Here is a 22,967-nt window from a genome sequence, read left to right as displayed (position 1 = left end):
TAATTTCGTATATTATTATTTGTCGCATTAGCCAGCCTTGAAAATCAAATTACTTGTGATAAAGATTGTGGTGCATCATTATTGATATTATAAAGTCATAAATTCATAACCATTATTAGAGTCCATATAATCAACAATTCTAGTAATTGACACTATTATTTTATTTTATTTATTTATTTATTTTTTTTTTTGGAAAAAAATGATAGTGGCCATATTATTAACCAATTAAAGAGAATCCATATCCACGAAATCAATATTGCTTTGGAAAAAAAGACCTAAACGTACAAGCTCAATGTTAACATTGGCCTCCCACCTTGCCACCAGATGAGCGACCGTATTACAAGATCTATGAATATGAGCAAATGTACATGAATCAAAAGAAGACCATCATCTTTCTAATATCATTGTAGACAAGGTGTTATAAATAAATAACACGGGTACAATTTATGTTGGATATACTTTGTATGTTATATAATACTGTAGGTTTTAATGAGTTTAATTTAATACGAATTCTTTTATTCTTGAAATTTATAATAGAAAGTTACGGAATCAATTAATTAGTACAAGCATTCATAATCCTAACACTTCCTTTAATCAAGAAACCAAATTCCTTCTTAACCATGCAATGCAAACCACATACTAGTTATACTTGTACAAGTACACCTCTAATTAATTAATTAAAAGTCGATTGAGCTTGATTATGATGAAGAAGAACCATCGGTATAAAATTCTTGACGATGAAAGCTCCGGTTGCAGCCACAAACAGAGCAAACGAGTGCACCATCCGTGCCCTCGGCACCACTAGCCATGAACTCTTGACATCCATCTAACACAAACCCTCCATTCTTAGCTGGGTGATTCTTCTGGCACTCTAAATACCTTACTCTATATGGAACTGTGTTAGTTTTTAGCACTACTTTCTTAATAGGCTTCATTCTCAATCTAAAGCAACAAAATAAAATACTCTCAAAATTATTACGGAGTACAAGAGATAGTAGATGTAATATACTTTAACCTTAACTTGCTTTATATATAGAGTAGCCAAATTTTGAACCTTTAATCCTCATCTTATTACTTACCTATTACTCCATGAAATCAAAGGCTAACTTGTAAATTAATTAAGGAAATAAGATTATTAGAGTTATGGCAAATATATGTTTCCTAAGTTAACGTGTATGCTATACACACATTAGGAAATAAATAAATATTACAGTATATCATATTGCAAATTTATTAGGAGAATCAAAATAATCTTCTAAATACGTTAGCAATCATAAACTTCCAAATTAAGAATATGTATTTTTTTTTTTTTTTTTTTTTTTTTTTTTTTTGGGTATTATTCGCATTCCTTATCTACCACCTCATCATCTTACTTAGACCCTGTTCTCATCATCTACGTAGCTTAGACTTTTTTTTTTTTTACTCATTTGCTCTTTATTTTGATACATGGTGTGTCTGTATTGAATATTGAGTATAGGTTTTTCCGCTCAAAATTACTATATGTTACTATATAGTTAGCTAGAGAGTGAGGGATAGCCGATTTCAAGAGATTCTGAGATCGATTCTCATCCCCTCCCTTGTGACTCTCTAAACACCAAAAAAAAACTAAAATTGTACTCCGTATAATGTACGTAGATAATATGAGATGACGTATAAGGAAATGGAAATACAGAAATAGCGAATACTGAAATCTAGACAACTTAATGAAATATTTTCATAATTTCATGTCGTCCTACTACGGAGCAAACCTTAACGCTTGTTAACCTTCAATCCAATAACATTCGATACATATATATTATATAAAGTCACCCATTAGATCCCGTCATAAAATAAACAATATAGATCAACACTATTTTTCGAAAATGAAGTAAATTGATCAAGCCTCGTATATCAAACTACACTAGTGCAATTTATGTTGAACATACGTATGTTAAAATATTGCACCAAAAAGTTTCATAGGAATTCTTTAATTACTGAAATTTATAATAGAAGATTACGGAATCAAGTATTTAGTACAAGCATTGATAATCCTAACACAGCCATTAATCAAGAAACCAATTCCCTTCTTAGCCATGCAAAGAATGTACTAATTAATACTTTACGTACACCTCTAATTATTTTTTTTTTTGTGACGCAATAATTAAAATAAATTGGAACTCTTTTTCTTATTGAAATTTATAATAGAAAATTACGGAATTATTTATTCAGAACATGCCTTCATAATAATCCTAAGTCCTAACACAACCTTTATTCAATAAACCAAATCCCTTCTTAGCCATGCAAACAATAACATACTAATTAATAGTTGTACTTTTCTAATTAATTAATTAAAACTCGATTGAGCTTGATCATGATCACTAAGAAGAAGTATCAGCATAATATTCTTGACGATGAAATCTCTGGTTGCAGCCACAAGCAGAGCAAGTGGTGCTCCCGGCGCCACTCGGCATAAACTCTTGACATCCATCTAACACAAGCCCTCCATTGTTAGTTGGATGATACTTCATGCACTCTGCATATCTTACTCTATATGCAACAGGCTTCACTACTTTCTTATCAGAATTCATCCTCAATCTAATAAAGCACTAAAATATATATAACTACTCTCAGATTTATTACAAAAGATAGTAGATGTGTTAAAACTTAATAGACCTTAACCTTAACTTGCATGTATATATATAGAGTAGCCAAAATTTTCACCTTTAACCCTAATCTTATTACTTACCTATTACAATAATCATATGATTATTAGAGTTATGGCAAATATATGTTTCCGAAGTCAACGTACGTGCATGCTATACACACATTAGGAAAAAATAAATATCGTACCATGCATGTTGCAAATTAGGAGAATCAATTTTTTGCCCTTTTTATTTTAACATAATCTCCAAAATATATTAGCAATCACAAATTTGCAAATTATTAGAGAGTTTTGTATTTTTGGGTATTATTTACATTGTTTGCCTGCCATATCATCATCCTTACTTACCAATTCATCATACTTACTTCGTATTACTTACCATCTTAAATGTAGAATCTTATGGCCTAATATTTTTGGATTTATATATTTGCATTCTTTATTCGCCACATCATCATCCTTATTCCTTACTTACCAATTCATCATTTGGAGGTTGAGGGTGATTGCTTGCAGGTGGTCCAAGCTTTCAAGCAGAGAGAGCCGGGTGTTAGTGAGTTTCATATGCTGCTAGAGGATATTTTTCATACTTGTAATGATTTTGATCAAGTTTCTTTTTCTTTTGTGAAGAGAGGAGGGAATAGAGTGGCTCATGAATTGGCTCGGTTCCAACCGTGGGAGTATGGCCAACGTGTGTGGCTTGATGTAATCCCGACTCGTATCCTCGATGTAGCTTTGCTTGCTTATTAATTTTATTCCCATGCTGTGGGTTCTTTCAAAAAAATAAATAAATATAATAACATAATACTAAAACAGACACCGAGAATGACACATGTCACTTCATGGTGTCGTTTTTTCCTCCAAAAAATATTTTTCAAAAATAAATATATACTAACTTTATTTTTCCTTTTATATCTTTTTGATTGACAACTTATTTAAAACAATAAAATTATATATATCTAATTTATATAGTATAATAGCAATTAAATATTCTTATTACTAATATTAATATTAATTGCTCAAATGATTTTTTCCTGATTTATTACAATCAAATGGATTTCATTTATATTATAGTACGAAATTTAAAAAAGAACAAAAATTACGTTATAGTCTGTGCATCAAATTGACTTTAACATTGAAATCTATAAGTATAATTATACATTTTATATGATATCAAAGGTGAAACCGAGAATGACATGTATCATCTTCTTTTTAAAAAATTCAACCAAAATAATAATTTTTTTTGTTGTTTTACAAAGTTTCTTAGAGAATATTTAATACTATACAATATATTTCGCTACATATAACTTTGTGACGTAATCCATTTATATACATAATTAGTTGTGCATGTAATACTCCCACTATATACTTTAGTATGATATAATTTTATTTTTATTTTTGTAATTATGAATTTTTCATCTTGTTTTGCAATTAGATAATTTTTATAATTAAATATAGTATCAAACTAACAATAAATATATAGTACGTGAAAATTAGGGACCTAATCTAGTTCTTGTTCTAATATAGTGTTTCAAGGTGTAATGATCCAAGAGTTTTGAGCTATCCATACAAAACAACGAATCAAAGAAGTGAACAATAAAACAAATGAAAGTTACAACCACCCTATTTTTTTTTTTTTTGGTACTTTTCATTCCTTCATTCTATTAGGCTATACGAGCATTGTTAGCAACATATAAGAGAAATCAAACTGATCTATACTCGTGTACTCGTATGAGTTTCCGTTTAAATTAATCAACTTTCTTGCCTGCCTTTTTCTGCTCACCAAGTTCTACAAGCAAGGTCAAGATAGCTTCACACATTTCACAGCAATCAGGCTCACTAGGATTCTTTTTCCATGAAGAGTAAACAATCCAAGCATGATCAAGCTTCTTATCGGGCCTAATCACAACAGAGCCGGGGACTTCTGCATCACGGCATGTAACAAGTCCATCACTCTTTTCCCCATACCTTAGTTTAAGGTGGAGAGCAGTGACGGCCATGGTTGCTGATACGGGAATCATTACAGGTACCTTCCGTGATGGCTGGACATAGTCATCGGATGGCAAACCACAGAATGTTGGGAGAGGAAACCATGGGAGCTCGGCGTGGGCTATTTGAGTCAATGTGGCAAGAACACTTGGCGCAATACTTGCTTCGGAATGGAAGGAAATGAGTGGAATTTCTTCAGGAAGTTTGTGGCTTAGGATGAACTCCTTCCGTTTCTTATATGTGAGGTCTTCCAGAGCCTGAAAGTCGCCCTAGAAACAGAAAAACAGGTTGCAGTAGAATTATTTTCAAGATATCATAAGCGAGGGATTCAAACACAAAACAATGAGCATGTAGTAAATATTTGCTATAGCCTAAACAGAGAAAATCTTTTCTGTCAATCATTTATATTATCTTGAATCTTTACATGACTTTCTAGGATTATATCAACTAAGCTCCATCATTTGTAGCGAGCTTTGAGCTAGTCAACCTCGAGTTGTTGCAGTATTTAAGGTCAGCTAACAATGAAAGGTAATAATATGTAATTCTGTATAGCTTGGAAAGCAGATCATTCACAGCAAGGTTTGTTCAGCTGGGAAAAATTCTGGAAAAGGAAACAGAATGACAGCAGAACCCAGTTCCAGATTTCTCCTACATAAAAGCTGTTGCGTATTGGACACATAATATTACAAGATGTCCGGAAGAAGTTACCACCTTCCTACATTAGTAATGGTTTATGATAAGATACCTTATAAGCCTTGACTTACATTAAGTGACGGGGAGATGACATAAATAACACGACAAAAGGTATATATGTCAAATCATGTCAATTTCTGAGAATGACAGGATTGAAACAATATGACAACTAATTCTAGATGAAAGGAATTTATCTTTTAGCATAGCTATTAGAGCATTAACATGAAACAGCCTAACACACTCCAAACACACACACAAAACAGGGCAAAATAAATAGGTCTATTTATATCAATATCAGTTATGTGGGTCGGAAAGTTAATACAACCTTCTGAAATAGTTTTTGATGGGCTCAACCAATGTGAAAACTCCGTGTTATCGTCCATGTTTAATATTAAAGAGAAGATATCGTAAAAGTAAACTAAACTATACCTTAATCAATCTGCTAATGAGAAGCTCTATAACTCTCCTAGCTTTCTTGTCAGCAAGCTGGCCTTCACGAAGAGCATCAGATGCAATGGGAGTTCCACCATATGGACTCTGCACAAGGGCCAACCCTGCAACCTTGCCTTGCAAATCCTTCCAATATTTTGACAAGGCAGCTGCTGCATCAACTCCGCCTTTGCTGTGACCAAGAAGCATAACACGCTTTCCTGATCCCCAGTAAAGCTCCTCAATATAGTGTTTCAATACCAATGCATTGTGCTCCACTGAGGCCTTCACTTAGGAAGCAACAACCATGTCAGGAGCAAAATGCAAATGAGGAGTAAGAAGGAAAAGACCAAAGACATATGAACAAAGATAAACAGAAAAAGGTGTTGAAACTTTGGAGGATGAAATTATTGTTGAAGACTTCTTATTTGTACAAAAAAATCAATTTTTGACAGGAATCAAAGATAAGATAATTCTGTTCACCTCGCTATGAATCTTGGCAATGTGACAAGCGAGGCCCATCTTAGAAAAGAATCTCTTTGTGGCAACAAAGTACAAGGGGCCATGATTACTAAAGAGGCCTAATAAATGAACACAAGAAAATATAGAATATAAGGAATCGTGATGTACGTGTTAATGTCAATCTTCAATCAAGGCAACTAAGAGAATCATCCTAGGAAATTCACCTGGTATAAGAAGGTATATAAATGAATCAGGCAGCATATGATTCCCGTTCCTGAGAAAAACATAAGTTGAATGATTCGCTGACATTATCTCCTATTAGAGCGAGAAATAGATAAGGAACAAACAAGAAACCAGGTCATTGCAACTTAACTGCAGGGGAAATCCATTAAGCAAAAGTGAAAAGTGAACCAAATTGTTCTGTAGCTTGTCTAACATCACCACATTTAATATAGCCATGATTTAATTTAATTCAATCACAATGGAGCATGCTTCTTAGCATCCATCATTATTTCACAGGAAACAAGAATCTGATGCAGCTGTTATTCGTATTACAATGACACAATCTAATTACATGATATTCACGATGAAGTTTGAATTTAATCTGTTAATATGTATGAGCAAGATGTTAGCACATCAGGAGAACACAGCCAATATACTCTAAAAAGATTGTAAACCATGCTAAGTAATGAACATCATGACAGAAAAAATAAAAATTATGAGCTGCAATGGTAACTCAGAAAATCAAACAATGAGAATATAAACAATAAACCATTTGATCATATATGCATCAGTATGTACCTGACGTCCTGAAGCACTTCCAAGAATCTAGTCGTTCCATCTGTAACAGGAGGCATCCCAGGAGTGCGCTGCAACCAACCTATATCATCAGCTGATCCACGCACACCCTTATGCACTCGGGATAAAGTGCTGCAATAACAAGGCAAAGCAAAAGAGATTAAATAGAAATCCAAAAGATCGCCTATTTGGTGCTACTACATCTAAAACCAAAAGGCAATGATATCAGAGGCTTCATTAATTATGCTTACCGTTTAACATGATCTATCGTAAATCTGCAATACCCTAGAAAATATCTCAAAGAAGCCAATGCTAATCTCTGAAAAACCCTCAAGCCATATAATGGGAGAGTCAACCTACAGTTATGAAAAAACTTCAGGTAAGAATACATGTAATACATCAGCAATGATTTTTTTTATTTTTTTTTCAAAATTGTTATTTACGTCAATAAGCATAAGAAAACAAGAACTGGAGAAAAAGTAACATCACCCTCCAAAAATAAGGGGCACTCCTCCATGAGTCTGTCCTGTTTCCGTTTCCGTACTTGTATTTACACACAAAGACTCTTTGACATTCAGAGCTCTTCTCTGAATTCCTCTAGATGTGGCAACATTATGTTTGGAAGATGATGAGCATTCTCCAAATGCAGATCTTCGCTCATGGTGAAAACTTGCAGAGCGTGAATACTCTACTGAGCAAAGAGCCACAAGGCTTTCCAAATGTCCATTAAAGATTCCGGAGTACAATTCCTCTAATGAAAAAGATGTAATTAGAAAAACACACAAACGACAACTTACAAACATTTTTATTTCATGAATCTAAGGCTCAGTGGAGAAAGTAATCTGGAATCCTTACTAAGATTGCAACACCATATAATGGCATCAAATTATTCACATATATATACGAAAGTACGGAGTAACAAAGAACCTACCAAGTACATGAAGAAGTGGACTGCTTAGGTAAGATGTCAAATCCAAGATCCTGGTAAATATGTCATCCATTGATCTCCTGCAAACAGGCTGTTACAAAAGATTGCTCAAGTTACTCAGGGAAAGATAGTTATCTTCGAGATTGATTCAAAAATTGCCCCCCCCCCCCTCTCTTACTCCACAACGCGTTCACACACACATATTTTAAGTTTTCACCAAAAACTTCTCCATTAAGTCACGGAGATAACAAGAAATCCCACCAAGATTGTCACTATCTACCAATATTGGAGATGATTCCTATATCTTCTTCGGAGATGGCAATAGGCCAAGCAGAGCTAGCTAGAATGGTATAATCAAGCTTCTCATAAAAGTAAAGGCATAGACATATACAAATAACCTCAACAAACAGATCTCAAAGTTTTAGACATTATAGCAATTTCTTAGATTATTAAGCAAATAGCCGAGTTCTTAAAACCAAGATATAAATCCAATCCAATCAAACAACCCATCCCATATTATCTTTGCATATTAAAGTTAACCATAAGATTAACAAGGTTCAATCTTTCCCCACAATTAACAAGTTTGAACTTTTTGATCTCTCACAAAGAAGACAAACCCATCAAAATACCATTATAATGCTAAAATACCAATTCTAACTTTAAGATCAAGCATGTATTTCTAGTAAGAAAAAAAAAAAAAAAAAAAAAAAAAAAGTTCCCATTTAGTAGGAATGGACAAATCCACATGAAAAAAAAACTTCACCTCATTCATTTCACCAAAACATACACTACATAGCTTTATCAACTTAAAAAGTGTAATAATCTCCTAAAGTAAGAGAAAAATCTATGTTTATATCCGAAATTGATCAATCTCACACACATGAACAATAAAGCGAACTCTACTATAAACTTCCTCCCATAATATTAGGAAGCTTGCAACATTGAAGCACTAAAAATGATTCTTAACCCAATTAAGGCAAAGAAAATACATACCTGCAAAACCCATAAGCAAATTGGCCAACACTAATCAAATTAAATCCCAGAATTTATTAGAGGATTTACATCTACCAAAATCCATGTCCACTGCACTGAGTAAGTACAACGTGTATATATATTTATATAAATCAAATTTCTTAAATAATCATAAAAAAAAAAGTATTATTTTAAAAAAATAATAATTAATAATTTCTAACAGAAAGTAGAAAAAGATAGAGTAGCCATGAAATGGGAATGGCGGTAAGAGCTGACCAAATAATGGTTATCTGTTACAGAATCATCCAACTCTGACCAAAATGACCTCATAAAAAACCCACAATTATTATTAAATAAATTTAAATATTTTATAAATTATCAATTGGGTGAATAAATTAATATTGTTTTCTAAATCTGATAAAAATATTGAAAAAGAAAGATACAAACTTTAAATTTAATTCCACTTCCAATCTCGAACTGGGGAGCAAAATCTGATTCTATAGTTACAGTCAGACTGTAAAAAGAACAAATAAAGAAGAAACAAAAATTCAACTTTCAAGGAAATATATAAATTGGGTAATTTCTATGAATCAATTTTAAAATCAAACCGCCATTTTTGGAAGTAATTTGATTCTCACGCTTAACTGTGATGTCTGCAAAATCTTGGACCAAAATTTAAGTTCAGAATTTCTGATCCAAATGAACTTCACTTTTTCCTCCCTTTGTGCTTTCTCACCCAATTGAAACTCAAGACATAAGGAGAGGCTGAGTTTATAATTTATCTGAACTCATCTAAACTTTATGGATCAAAATTCGTTATATTAAGTGTTAGATTTCGGGAAAACTCCTTAATCTGGAGTGTGTACCATTGATCAAATACATAGAGTTTACAACGCTAGGCCTAATTACATTAGGAATCCTAGATACGATAAACATACAAAATATACATTAATATATCCTTATCTGCGACAAATATTATCCTAAATATAATATCTATCACACCCCCGCAGTCGTAGCGGGAGGAGGTCGTACGCTAAGACTGGACCTAAATTCTAGAAATAATTCTCGTGGTAGGCGTTTAGTGAAAATGTCCGCAAACTGATATCTAGTAGGAACATGCAGAACCCGTACTTCCCCCAAAGCAACCTTTTCTCGAACAAAATGAATGTCCATCTCCACATGTTTGGTGCGTTGGTGTTGTACAGGGTTGCCAGAAAGGTAGATAGCACTGACATTATCACAATAAACAATAGTAGCCTGCCGTAGAGGACAATGTAACTCAAGTAATAAATTACGAAGCCAACACGCCTCAGAGACAACATTTGCGACGCCTCGATATTCTGCTTCCGCACTCGACTTAGACAAAGTATGCTGACGCTTAAATGACCAAGACACGAGGTTGTCCCCAAGGAAACAACAATAGCCCGAAGTAGAACGCCGGGTATCGGGACAACCTCCCCAATCAGCGTCAGTGTAAGTAATCAATCGATGAGAAACAGTAGGATATAAATGTAAGCCGTGATCAATGGTACCCTGAACATAACGCAAAATGCGTTTCAATGCCTCATAATGAGGTTCCCGGGGATCATGCATAAAAAGACACACCTGTTGTACCGCATAAGAAATATCTGGCCTGGTAAATGTGAGATACTGAAGAGCACCTGCTAAACTGCGATACAAAGTAGGATCCCGAAAAGGTGGTCCTGCATCTGCACTAAGTTTGGACTTAGTGTCAACTGGAGTAGCTGCAGGCTTACAAGAGGCCATACCTGCACGCTCTAAAATCTCCCGTGCATACTTTTCCTGTGAAAGTAGCATGTAAGAGGGTTTGCGGGTCACCGCAGTCCCCAAAAAATAACTCAAAGGACCCAAGTCAGTCATAGGGAACTCAGTTTGCAACTGAGAAATAATTCCTGTACGCAACCTGTCAGATGAGGTAGCTAAAATAATATCATCAACATATAAAAGCAAATATGTCATATCATCACCCTGCCGGAAAATAAAAAGAGAGTTGTCACTCTTGGAAATGACAAAACCCAATTTGACGAGAAAATTTGCAAAGCGTTGGTACCAAGCTCTGAGAGCTTGTTTTAAACCATAGAGTGCCCTGCGGAGCCGACAAACATGAGTAGGAGCCCTCCGATCAACAAAACCCGGAGGTTGATTCATATAAACAGTTTCCTGTAAATCACCATGTTAAAAGGCATTTTTGACATCTAATTGATGTATCGACCACTTTTTAGCCAAAGCTAAACTGAGAACAGTGCGAATAGTGGCCGGTTTAACTACCGGACTGAAGGTCTCATCACAATTCACACCAATTTCCTGCGACCTGCCATCACATACAAGACGAGCTTTGTGCCTTTCAAGGTCACCATTAGACTTGTATTTATGTTTAAACAGCCACATGCAATTAACAACATTCACCCCCGTAGGCCTAGGCACCAATTCTCATGTCCCTGTTTTAATTAAAGCACTATACTCATCATTCATCGCCGCATTCCAATTTTGGTCAATTAAGGCATGTTTATATGATTTTGGAAGAGGTGATATTTGGTGAGGGGGACCCGAGTGTTGAACAGTGAGGTTACAATATTTTGGGTTTGGCTTAAAAATACCACGTTGACTACGGGTGACACGAGGAGATGGGGGAGGTGGACGAGTGGGCTGCAAGGGAGTGAAGCCACGCATAGGTGGTGGTGAGTATAGGGGCACGGTTGGGCTGGGAGGGGAGTGAGGCAGAGGAGATTGCGGGCAGGCCGCAACTGGGCTGGACGAGCCGCAGTTGGGTTGCGGTGTAATCTGACCCGTAATTGGGGATTGTGGGGAGTGAGATGCGTGTAATGGGAGTGTGTTTTGGGCTTGTTGTGAAGGAGTGTGGGGTTGGGCTTGTGTTTTGGGCTGGTTGTGGCGCAAAATATAGTGGGTTAGGAGTGGTGAATTCTCGTCATTCCCCAAAAAATTGTAATCCCTTAATTTAAAGTTTGCTAAGTTTTATATGGGAAAATTTGTTCATCAAAGGTTACATGACGACATAAAATTATTTTATTGGTGGAAATATCGAGACACCTATACCCACGGTGATTTGGCGGATAACCCAAGAAGACACAAGGAGAAGAACGAGGAGCTAGTTTATATGGAGCGGCAGAAGACAAGTTGGGAAAACATAGACATCCAAACACCCTTAAATGGTTATATGATGGTTGCTTCCGAAATAAGGCATGGGTAGGAGTAATATTCTTGAGAGCTTTGGTTGGCAAAATATTTAGTAAATAAGTTGCAGTCTCAAGTGCAAAGTGCCAAAAGTTGGGTGGTAGGGAGGCATGGAAAAGAAGGGTGCGTTTGACATTATTAATGGTGCGGATCATGCGTTCCACCTTTCCATTTTGTGAGGATGTGTGCGGGCAAGAGAACCTAAAAACCATTCCAATATCTAAGCATTGCTTTTTGAAAGGGTCATTATCAAATTCACGGCCATGATCACTTTGAAAGGCTTTAACGGGTCTTTCAAATTGAGTTTGCACATATTTAGAAAATTTGACAAAAGTGGAAAAGGCTTGAGATTTGTATGCAAGGGGGATGGTCCAAACAAAATGAGTAAAATCATCAATAAGAACTAGATAATATTTGTGACCATTGGAACTCCGAATAGGAGATCTCCATAAATCCGCATGAATAATATCAAAAGCACAATAAGTATAAGTAGTAGATGCATAAAAAGGTTGTCTAATATGTTTTCCCAATTGGCAAGAATTACAAAAGGTGGAGTTGAACTCCTTATTGTAAGAAATAAAATTATTACTCCTAAGATAACTTAAAGGACTAGCTCCGGGGTGTCCCAAGCGACTATGCCAAGTGGTTGGAGAGGTGACCATGAGTGTTGACGCAAGACAAGAGGATGGTGTAGTGTTTGTGACTGGGTAAAGATCCCCCGAACTATTGCATCTCGTTATTATCCTCCCCGTTTGTAGGTCCTTCACAGAAAAGCCATAAGGGTCAAATTCAATAGAAACTTAGTTGTCAGAAGTAAATTTACGAACTGAAATTAAGTTTTTAATGATTTGAGGGGCTAAGAGAACGTCACGAAGGGCCAATTTATTATTATTAGGGAGAGAGGTGTGACCATAACCATTATTGGAATGCGATGACCATTACCAACTAAAATATTATTATTAGTGCTCAAATTAAACAAGGGCATGAGAGTACCTCAGTTATGTGTCATATGAGATGTTGCACCCGAGTCCATGTACCATCCGTTGTCGGTGTTTTGTAAACTCATGGTTGAGAACGCTGATCCAAGCTCGGTTGGAGTGTATAGTTGACTATATTGGGCTGGCCTAGAGAAGTAAGCTTGTTTAGGTGAGCCACGTGGGGCGGACTGACGTGATGGAGGGTGCTGCATGGGCTGTCCAATTGGGCCTGGTGTAGAGGGATATGGGCAGGGGGGTATGGCCAAATATCCTGGCCACTGTTGAGAAGACCATTGAGGGGGCTGATTGTTGGGCCAATTTTGAGGTGGGCTCGGTTGCTGTTGATGTTGTTGACTAGACGAGGATGTGTTATGGCTTTTGTTGTTAGACTTCCCTCGACCTCGCCCTTTACCACGACCAGCAGAAGCACCACCTCGACGGTTGCCACGTCCCCCGCCGCGGCCACCACCGGAGCCACGACCACCCTGCGTCGGTGGTTGTTGCGAGCCTTGCTGCTGCCCAGAAGATGTAGAATCTTGCGTCATAAAAGACTGAGCAGCCTGCCCTTGATCGTTGGCACGACGAGATTCCTCGAGGAGCAAGCGAGACCTGGCAGTGTTGAAAGAGGGTAAAGGCTCGGTTTGCTGTATCATCGTCGCCACTGTGTCAAAGTCAGAGTTTGTGAGGCCGGAAACAAGTCGAATCACCATCTTCTGTTCCGAAACCGGTTGATCAATATTTGCTAATTGATCGGCTATACTCTTAAGCTGTTGACAATAAGCAGTGACATTAGAAAAATTGCTGATGTGAAGCAAATTAAACTGATTTTCAAGATACACGGCCCTAGTATTTTTATTATCTTGAAAATTTTCTTTAATTCGATCCCAAAGGTTCTGAGCAGTTGATTTTGGGGCCAAAATCGTGTTGAGAAGTTCGGTTGAGATTGTGCCATACATCCATTGTTTAACAATAGCATCTAGACGCTTCCACAAGGCATCCGAAACATCGGTCGGTCGGGAAACGGTGGTGTCAATGTGATCTAACACATTATACGCACAAGCGTGATTCTCAAACAACTCCACCCAATTGGAGTATTGAACCTTCTCGTAATCAAGAACCAAAGGTATGGCATTCTTGATGTTACTGACTGCTAGAGCTGGATGAAATTCGGACGTTGGAGGCGGTGGTGTCGAGTTGGGTACTTCGTCATCCTTGGCCATGGTTTGTTCAATAGAACAGTAAGTAGAAAGTTAAAGGGAAAAAGAAGGAGGTGAAATCTTGAAGAAAGAAAGTCAGAGAACAAGATTGCGGAAATAGTGGTGAAAGCAAGGTCCCAATAAAACAAAAAACCAAATAATTGGAAAAATTAAAAATTGGATCTAAAACCTAAGCTGTGATACCATGTTAGATTTCGGGAAAACTCCTTAATCTGGAGTGTGTACCATTGATCAAATATATAGAGTTTACAACGCGAGGCCTAATTACATTAGGAATCCTAGATACGATAAACATACAAAATATACATTAAATATATCCTTATCTGCGACAAATATTATCCTAAATATAATATCTATCATTAAGTATTCTACTGCGTTAGATTTTGAGTCGAAGTCTTCATAGAAAAATATTGTGGATTAAACTTGGTTAAATGGTTAAAGTTCTATATTACTGTCTTTATAACTCTTTTTATGCCAAAAGTACATATGTTCTTTGTTGTACATTGGGTATTGTACACAAAGACGTGTTTACGATCTAATTAAATTTAATTCAACGATAATAAGGTAAGATATTAGATAAATAGAATATGAGAAAAGATTAATAAAAGTAAAAGTTCAACTTAGCATGTTAGACCCACAAAATAGGAGCAATTTTCGTTAAAAATACTACCTCCGTTTTTTTTAGTTGACACGTTTTGACTTTAACACATTTATGCATCTCCCTTTGATCGTATTTTATGCTTTATACGTAATGAAAAATATAGTCATGTGGGATCTTATTAGATTTTTCACGTTATATATTTTCAAAATATCAACTTTTTATAATTTTTGCTTATCGATAATTAAATATATTAATAATTGAATAAGTGCATTGGCAAACGTGATTAAAGAAACGTGTCAACTAAAAAAAACGGAGGAAGTAGATAATTGAATATTTATTGTTTAACCAAAAACCATTCTTTTATTGCGATAGGATTAATGGAATTAAAAAAGTGTTTCGTGGAGAATTGGTGATAAAAATGTTGGGCTTAAAAAAAATAAAGATACGTGGCGCAACGTAGACGAATGTGTTGTTCACTAGAATTGCATGAAAATAGTGTAGTTGATGGGAATTGCTGTAAAGTCTACTAGAGTCTTACGTTTGAAGCTAACGTACAAACATATCGACAACTATTGTAGATAACTAGATATGGATTGTTGCATATGGGCTCGACTTTGAGGGACCGGGTCAATTCACGTCGAATCATGTTTTGGAACATAATTGGCTAGGTCAGATGAAGTATTAATCATAATGATTTTTGGAATACTTTAGATGAGATCAGGTAAGACGTGGATTATATAATTTTTGATTGAGTTTAGATTATATATTGATCATACGGGTTAGATAATCGAGTACTAATCAGTTTTGTTAGGTATTGCTCGACTTTAAAAGGATATTTACCTTGAGACGAAATTAAGAGTAATCAGCATGATAGTAGGTCTTATACACAATGAACATGTATCACATAACAATTTTTGCCTGTTGTAAAGCAACATTGCATCGACACAATAAAATAGACATGTTATGTGCATAGTAAATCTAAGCAACAATTTTTACTTCCTTCTATGAAATGAAATAAACAGAAGTTGTTTGAGTGACGGAATAAGTAAACATACCTTTATTGGGATTGAATTACAACATTAATGTTTATGTCAACCAAAGTTGAGATTTGCAGGAATTGAAGCCTTGAAGGACTGCATCGTCTTTAATCTCCAAACTTTTCTTCCTGTGTGGGTCGGCTTATCTGTAACGGTGCAAAATGGGTGAATCGGATCCATTGGCTATTAGTTTGTTATAACAAAGAGCTTGTTTGCAAGTAGTTCATAAACATATTAGCTCATTTGTACAAATATTATATTACGGAGTATTAATTTTCAAAAGGTAACATTGATGTTTTTGATACCCATATATTTGTATTGGCTATCACTATATATGTTCAGGTAAAAGGAAACATCCTTCTAAACTGGAAATTGAAATAAAAGGACGTCCGAAAGCAGTATACAACCTTACAGGAAGGTACAATGATGGGCATGGCTTTCAGATCAATAATGAAACGACACTTCCAATTAATGGAAATGGCTTGAGCTATTCAGTGGGCAGGTTACCCATTTCACGTGACAAAAAATAAATTAATTATTAATAATATTATTACAAAAAATGAGTTTGTGGAATTGAACACAGCTACACAATATATATCAAGATGGTTAATTCATGAGTAAAATACCTAGTGTAATATGTTGTATAAGGTCCTGGTATAAGTATAATCTCCCTTTTAATGCTGCTCAGAGATAGAGCAAACAAGCGAACAAGGTTGCAGCTCCATCGTCCTACATCATTCCTAGCAAATCCTTAGCATAAAATGGTTGGGTCTTGGATTTTTTGTTATTGCCTTCGGATCTGGAAAACTCTGCTATACCATACAGAATGAAGGATCATATGGAAAAGGTCATACTTCACAGGTCTAGAATGCCAGAGGAAATGTCGCTGGACCTTTTTTACTGCAAGCTGCATTTCAATATACCTTTCTTCTGGTATCGATGCCAAAATGTCTTTCAGGTTTGGGATGTCTTTCTCTGCAACAATAACTGAGAATGCCTCCCAATTCAAGATCTCAAAAAAGGGAGGGACAAAATTATCAGATATTATCACAGGCACACATTCATAGAAGATGGCTTCCACAACTCTCGGGCTATTGACCTCGTGGCCCTTGGGGCATATGCAATACTTGCTACTTTTCATGTGCTGCATATAGTTCATCCTTCTTGAAACACTAGTGGGCAATAGACCATATATTTTCATATCAGGGTCCTTGCCCTTCCAATGTTTTAGCAGGATTGGACGTAAATACCCATGGCTGTTTCCAGCATAAAAAGCCAGGATGTTCCTCTTAGAAGGCGGTTTTCCTCCAATGTCTCTGAGAGGGTTTCTTGCATAACGAACAAAGGTTTCTGGCAATGACACATCCCTCCCTATCTTGAATCCTATAGTTACATCAGCATTGCAAAGGGCTTTGATGCTTTCCTCCATATGGTGCCTTGTTTCATATGGGGCCTAAAAGTACCCAACATGAAAATATGCAAAACACCGAAAGATCACCACAAAATGTTGATATATGAAGTGCTAAAAACAATAAATTGTCAAGCATGTGCAAAGAAAAACATTTCACAACTGCTCATGCTTTTCCAACAATAATTTAACATTTCGACAGGGCAGATTTGCTAACATGTTAGATTTCATCACCTAGTCTCATCAGTGCACCTTCCAATCAAAAAATACCCTTGAGATTGGGCAAAATTTCCGCATCTCAATGAAATTGGGTCAGGGTGGTCTCTTCTTAGTTAAATTAGGTTAGTGCATCATCTCAGGTGATATAGTATTACTTCTGATTCTAAGTTTTAATCAATCATTTAGATCAGAAAAAAAAAAAAAAATGTCAACAAAGAGCAAAAAGCGAAATAAAACTAGTCTGTAGAATGATTAGGAACATACCCAGTCATGGCAGGCAACAACGAAGTGATCTGTTCCCCCAGTTCTATTCCAGAAAGGATATTTTGCTGCAATTGCTTCAGTTTACCCTTTCATAAACTGCCTTAAATTTGTGCGATTGTGAGAGTTTGGCACATAGAGTGCATACTCTAGCATTCTTGAGCTAAAAGGCATATAGAACAGGTGAGCTTTGTTTGGGTTTTTAACAACAAAGTGTTTGTTTCCCTCCATAAGTTTCATGAACCACCCCTCCGAAGCATATAGTCCCTTAAGTGTTGGTTGATGAAATATTGGCTTTTTCCCATCCCTGTAGACATACACTTTCAATGTTTTCTCCATCAACTCATAGCTCCTGCAATGCATGGATTTGTTTTTTTGATAAGCAAGCATATACCTATCCGGATTACAGAGGTAATAAACTATGCGAAAATTGAGGCTTTAATACACAGGTATAAGTATTATTCAAGCACTAGTATAATTTAATAGTATAATAAAGCATCATAAGTTTATATTAGATGATGGAGCAGCATTTTGATGGTATAGTGATAAACTAATAATTATTTCCTCAAGTTTCAGACAGATTAAAACCTAGTGAGATTGCGTAATAATGTAATAGCCAACAACTTTCCTCAAACTTCTGTTTATTGTCAAGTGAACAGCTAATGCAAACAACTACACACGAGGAAAGAGTTCTTCTTCAAACCTCCCACTAGATATGAGAAGATTTATCACAACAACATGAACAATTTTAGCCCTTACCTCATAAACGTAGAAACATTTCTGAAAACAGGAGCATGAAGTTCTTTGTCAACATCAGACACAGTAGGATTGATAATCTTTGATTTTGCATCAAAAATTTCCTTGTCACAGTCATGGAGAGTCGACCATTGAGGTTTCTACTATATCACATATAAATATTAAGTTAAAAATCGATTCCTGGACAACATCAAGAATTTGAAGAATAAATCCATTACTGTTATAGTCTCAATATGCTAGGGCTACCAAGAAAATGGGATAGTCAAAGGACATACCATTTTGCTAGAAGAGGCAAGGTGACGAGCTAATATCTGGTTCATCTTGACTATGGGTGTCACTGATAATGGAGGCATTCCAGGTCTCGCCTTCTTCCTCCGACGAACACTCATCACTTCTGAATCATTCTTTGGAGCAGCAAGATCACTATCTGGGAGCTTCTTCACATTTCCAGGTTGTATATGATTTGCTTGGTTCCAACTCTCAACATTTTCATTTCCCTGAAAACTAGAACTCTCATTCAACTCCAAACCACTGTCAAATGAATTCTGATCTTCCAGTCCCACTATCAGCTCACCTTTTCCAGCTTTATCCGCCTCCACCTTGGAGCTATTATCCACCATGACATCTAAAAACTTCAAAGGCTTGTCAAGTCCTAGAGACTCATCCCGGTCATTCCCCCCCGATGCAATATCTAACTCCTTTGACACATTGTCATCCAGCTCATCCTCACTAACATTATCATCATCATTACTCTTATCATCTTCTCTAGCCGCTTCTACAAAGCTTGAAGGATTAATCTCACCCTCCTTTTCCGCTTTAACCGATGATTGGTTAGATGAAAAGCCGCTTTTGGCACTAAGAAAAACTTCATTATCCGGAAGTAGGAATCTAAGTGCATTCCCATAGGGCAGCATAAAGAATTGAAGCATCACATAGGCAATAGCAACAATACCCACTATAATTAAACTCCTCCTTGCTTCAATTTGACACAGCTTTTGGAATTGAACAGAATACTCCATACCCATTAAAAAATTCTAAAATTCAACACTAGCAACACCACCACCACCAAATCCTTAATCCCAAAAGGACAAGGCCCGGGCACGAACCAAGAATCTACCTCCTATGGTTGTCTATAGAGATCCTTTTCTTCCATTAGCTTCTATAATAGTTCTAAGTTCACCAATTAACTTCAAGACTAGCTTAACATGTTTTCATATGGTGAACCAATTAACTTCCCAACAGGAAGTATTATTTTTCAGAAATTGATTCATCAACAAACCTTAATAATCAGTTCCCAGTTCACTGCAAATATGCACAAAAATTTCTTAAATCATACATATGAACCAGAACCTAACATAATTAAATGAAAATACAAAAGCTAATCAATAATTTTCCACTTTTGCCAAGAACTAATTCAGCTAATAACTAAAAACCCCAGAAAATATTCTGAAATCCTGGGCATTCAGAATTTGAAGACCATAGCATAAAAATGGAAGCATATGAAGTAAAAAACACAATCTTTAACAGAAATTAAAGCAAATTTGCTAGCTTGTTCTTCTAATATTGACAAATTATAACTTGCAATTTCAAAACTTTGCAGTTTCAGATAGAAATTACATTATTGACGGCGTAAATTCTTCTAAGTAAAGCATAAATTAAGGAAAAACTCACCTTTAGAAGGTTAAAATTAGCTTGGAAACCCCAGTTCCCAGAATTATGCAGTTATAAGCTTAAATTTCAAAGGAGGGATGTGTTTTTGGGATGCAGAAAGTTTAACTTTTGGTTTGTTAATTCCCACTTGCAAGTTGCAAACTTGGAATACTTTGATTGATTACAAAATTAAAAATCAGTATCACTATTTACTGGTCCAGTTTTTCTTTAAATTTTCAAGGGATTTTTTTAAAAAAAAGTAATAAAAATTGAAAAAAAGACTTTTTGGAATTTCCTCATTTACTGAAGTGAACTGAACTTATTAAAGCTCAATTGAATTGAACTGAATATTTTATGAGAGAAGAAAATTAAGAACTGAATTGAACTTAAATTATTAGAGTTGAACTGAACTGAAAATAATTTGATGAGAACAGGACCTTTGTAAAAGTAAAGTTGCAACAACTATATTTATGTATTGTTTTTGTGAACAAATAATCCTTTAATAGATTGTTTTGTAGCCCCTAATCATCTTAATAGAGATTAACTAATTCAAAATTACTATGCATTATTGTATTGTGTTCTTAGGGTTTGAAAAATGAAAACAAGAAGGTTAAACAAATTTGAATAAATATCTTATCAACAAAACCAAAAAAAAAGTAAGTCATAATAGGGGTCTTTTTACCAATTGACGATTGGTGTAGTGGTGAGTGGAACTACACTTGGTAGGAAGGACCTGTGTTCAATCCCCCACAACAACAATTGAGAGGGGACTGGAACCCAACCACCCAGAACTGATCTCGAATCCGAATTAGCCCAAAAGGTGAACCAAGTGGAACACCAAAAAAAAAAGGGTCTTTTTTACCAGATTTGTACATTATTATGTTCGATTATATGTATTACAGTCTTCGTCCACAAATATGCTTTCACACTAATCTTTTCGGGTTGTTAGAAAATTTTCTTCACGCCTAATAATGTTCAAGACAACAATTAAGCTTAGCAAAGGAGGAAGTATGTTACATGCACGTATATCCTTTAATTTACTACTTTGTAATTTCTGTCTTACACTCGCTTTATGTTATTAAATGAACGTAATTGCAATTTGCATTAATTGCACATCACGATCATATATACTATGAGCTGTCTAAGAAGCTATTCCGTAGTAATATGTACTCTATACTACAACTTTTATGGCTTTTATTAACTACTAATAGTCCAATCTGTTAGGTGAAGTGTTCGTGTATCCTAACTTATTACACTAATCTAATTTATTGTGTGAGTAATAATCCTTTTCTATATGCAACTATGCAATAACTATACTTTATCGTCTCAGGTTCCTCATCTTATGTTTGCCTAGTCAAGTAGAGCTTTGCGCCTAAGTATCCTCCGCATGCACAACACGATTGAGTGATAATGGTAATTCCATACGAAGTACTATATACATTCATCATCTTCATCTGTCGCATACTTGTTATTTCGTATTTTCGTTGACTTGAGGTAATCTAGCTAATCATAAATCATTGCTTCACAGTAGTTACGTTTAATGGTTGTTCTCTACAAATAGAAGTTACTTGTATGTCAAAATGCTCTCGTTTTAATGCACAAGATATTTATCAAACATGTAAAATAAAAAAAATGTTTATTTATTTTTTTACAGGAAGAAGATATTATCATTAATACAGCATCTACAAAAATAGTAAAGACTAGATGAAACCCGTGCGATGCACGGTTTGTTTGAATTTTTTAAAATATATTTTTTTGTATGTGCTAAAATTTGTTACATATTTAGATAAAATTCCTATTATCAAAAGATAATTATTTATATCTAATTAATTAAAACTTAAAAATATCATTCGCCAATTTTGCTTGTGTGGCATTTGAATTATTTAATTGTAAAAGAAATTAATAATCTCTTATTTAATTGGCTACAACTAATATTTACAATCTTACATGGCGCGCTAAGAAAATTAAATCATACGTGGCTCTCTAAAATCTCGGGAAAAAACTCCCCTTTATATATATATATATATATATATATATATATATATATATATATATATATATATATATATATATTAGATTTATAAACCACAGATCTAGAGAAAATAACATAACTTTTACAATTAAAATCATAACTAATTTGCATATCGGGCATAGCTCACACTCCACTGCTTCAAACTTGACGCGAGTAGTGATTTTCGATGTTTTTGCATCTTTTCAAATAGAGACCTTCGCAATCTGCGCTAATGTTTTGATTGTATAGTTGATGACGAACCCTAAACCCGTATGAATCCAAATCACTTTCTCAATTATTATTAAAACCTTAAAAATAAAATTCTCTTCCATAGTTGAGAATCAAAATCCCAGAAAATTGGGAAAAACCCAAAAAAATTGGGATAGACTCTCACAAACGGAGAGAACAGAGCACATCAAAGAAAAATCAAATAACAAAAAAGCAAATTAAATCAAAGAAAAAGGGTAGAAATTAGACTATTTCCGACCTAAACGACCAAGAAAATTAAAACCCTAAGAAAGGAGAGGGAAGATTATATAAGTATATTGCGTTAAAGTTTTATTTGCTACAACTATCACAATAAATGCTTCTTTGCTTACCAAGTTATCAAGTTATTTCAATTTTAGGCGACACTCCAATAATATTGCCAAGGTCAATGACTTAAACATCAAGAGAAGAGAAAGATTTATTGCTATCTCTTAGAGAATAATT

The 22,967-nt window shown here is 35.2% G+C and overlaps 3 protein-coding genes and 1 pseudogene across 4 annotated transcripts; all 4 read right to left on the bottom strand.

Moving 5' to 3' along the window:
* Positions 1 to 4,128: 4,128 nt before the first annotated feature.
* On the bottom strand, positions 4,129 to 9,674 carry LOC145579898 (uncharacterized). 2 transcript variants are annotated; one of them, XM_081637192.1, is made up of 10 exons: positions 9,545 to 9,674; positions 8,928 to 9,022; positions 7,938 to 8,025; positions 7,496 to 7,757; positions 7,258 to 7,362; positions 7,010 to 7,138; positions 6,433 to 6,482; positions 6,230 to 6,327; positions 5,747 to 6,031; positions 4,129 to 4,893 (listed from the first exon to the last, which is right to left on the bottom strand). In XM_081637192.1, exons 3-10 carry the CDS (start codon positions 8,005 to 8,007, stop codon positions 4,384 to 4,386), a joined length of 1,509 nt encoding a protein of 502 aa, XP_081493318.1. In that variant the 5' UTR covers positions 8,008 to 8,025; positions 8,928 to 9,022; positions 9,545 to 9,674; the 3' UTR covers positions 4,129 to 4,383. The 2 variants fall into 2 exon arrangements, with proteins under 2 accessions (XP_081493318.1, XP_081493319.1); XM_081637193.1 differs by having other exon boundaries at positions 8,928 to 9,017; positions 9,545 to 9,659.
* Positions 9,675 to 12,634: 2,960 nt separating this feature from the next.
* On the bottom strand, positions 12,635 to 14,346 carry LOC145578614 (uncharacterized). Its single transcript, XM_081635909.1, has 2 exons — positions 13,113 to 14,346; positions 12,635 to 12,880 (listed from the first exon to the last, which is right to left on the bottom strand). Exon 1 carries the CDS (start codon positions 14,314 to 14,316, stop codon positions 13,114 to 13,116), a length of 1,203 nt encoding a protein of 400 aa, XP_081492035.1. The 5' UTR covers positions 14,317 to 14,346; the 3' UTR covers positions 12,635 to 12,880; position 13,113.
* A 2,107-nt stretch (positions 14,347 to 16,453) lies between these two features.
* Positions 16,454 to 20,402, bottom strand: LOC145578613 (uncharacterized). Its single transcript, XM_081635908.1, has 5 exons — positions 20,267 to 20,402; positions 18,871 to 19,897; positions 18,599 to 18,735; positions 17,843 to 18,191; positions 16,454 to 17,404 (listed from the first exon to the last, which is right to left on the bottom strand). The coding sequence occupies exons 2-4, from the start codon at positions 19,618 to 19,620 to the stop codon at positions 17,924 to 17,926; spliced, it is 1,155 nt and encodes a 384-aa protein (XP_081492034.1). The 5' UTR covers positions 19,621 to 19,897; positions 20,267 to 20,402; the 3' UTR covers positions 16,454 to 17,404; positions 17,843 to 17,923.
* Positions 16,736 to 17,380, bottom strand: LOC145577619 (putative glycosyltransferase At5g03795 pseudogene; annotated as a pseudogene).
* Positions 20,403 to 22,967: the final 2,565 nt, after the last annotated feature.

The sequence above is a fragment of the Chenopodium album genome, chromosome 14, assembly GCF_948465745.1.
Source record: "Chenopodium album chromosome 14, dcCheAlbu1.1, whole genome shotgun sequence".
In the NCBI taxonomy this organism is placed as follows: Eukaryota; Viridiplantae; Streptophyta; class Magnoliopsida; order Caryophyllales; family Amaranthaceae; genus Chenopodium; species Chenopodium album.
This window is presented reverse-complemented; position numbering and strand designations above follow the sequence as displayed.

Bases quoted from the DNA above. Each gene is read 5' to 3' on its own strand.
- LOC145578613 (XM_081635908.1), bottom strand. From the start codon at position 19,620: ATGGGTATGGAGTATTCTGTTCAATTCCAAAAGCTGTGTCAAATTGAA. The intron at 18,736-18,870 runs GTATGTCCTTTG...GTGATATAGTAG, and splicing joins TTGCCTCTTCTAGCAAAATG to AAACCTCAATGGTCGACTCT. The intron at 18,192-18,598 runs GTAAGGGCTAAA...CATGCATTGCAG, and splicing joins AATGTTTCTACGTTTATGAG to GAGCTATGAGTTGATGGAGA.
- LOC145579898 (XM_081637192.1), bottom strand. From the start codon at position 8,007: ATGGATGACATATTTACCAGGATCTTGGATTTGACATCTTACCTAAGC. The intron at 7,139-7,257 runs GTAAGCATAATT...TTGTTATTGCAG, and splicing joins ACGATAGATCATGTTAAACG to CACTTTATCCCGAGTGCATA. The intron at 6,032-6,229 runs GTGAACAGAATT...TCCTAAGTGAAG, and splicing joins TTGCCAAGATTCATAGCGAG to GCCTCAGTGGAGCACAATGC.
- LOC145578614 (XM_081635909.1), bottom strand. From the start codon at position 14,316: ATGGCCAAGGATGACGAAGTACCCAACTCGACACCACCGCCTCCAACG.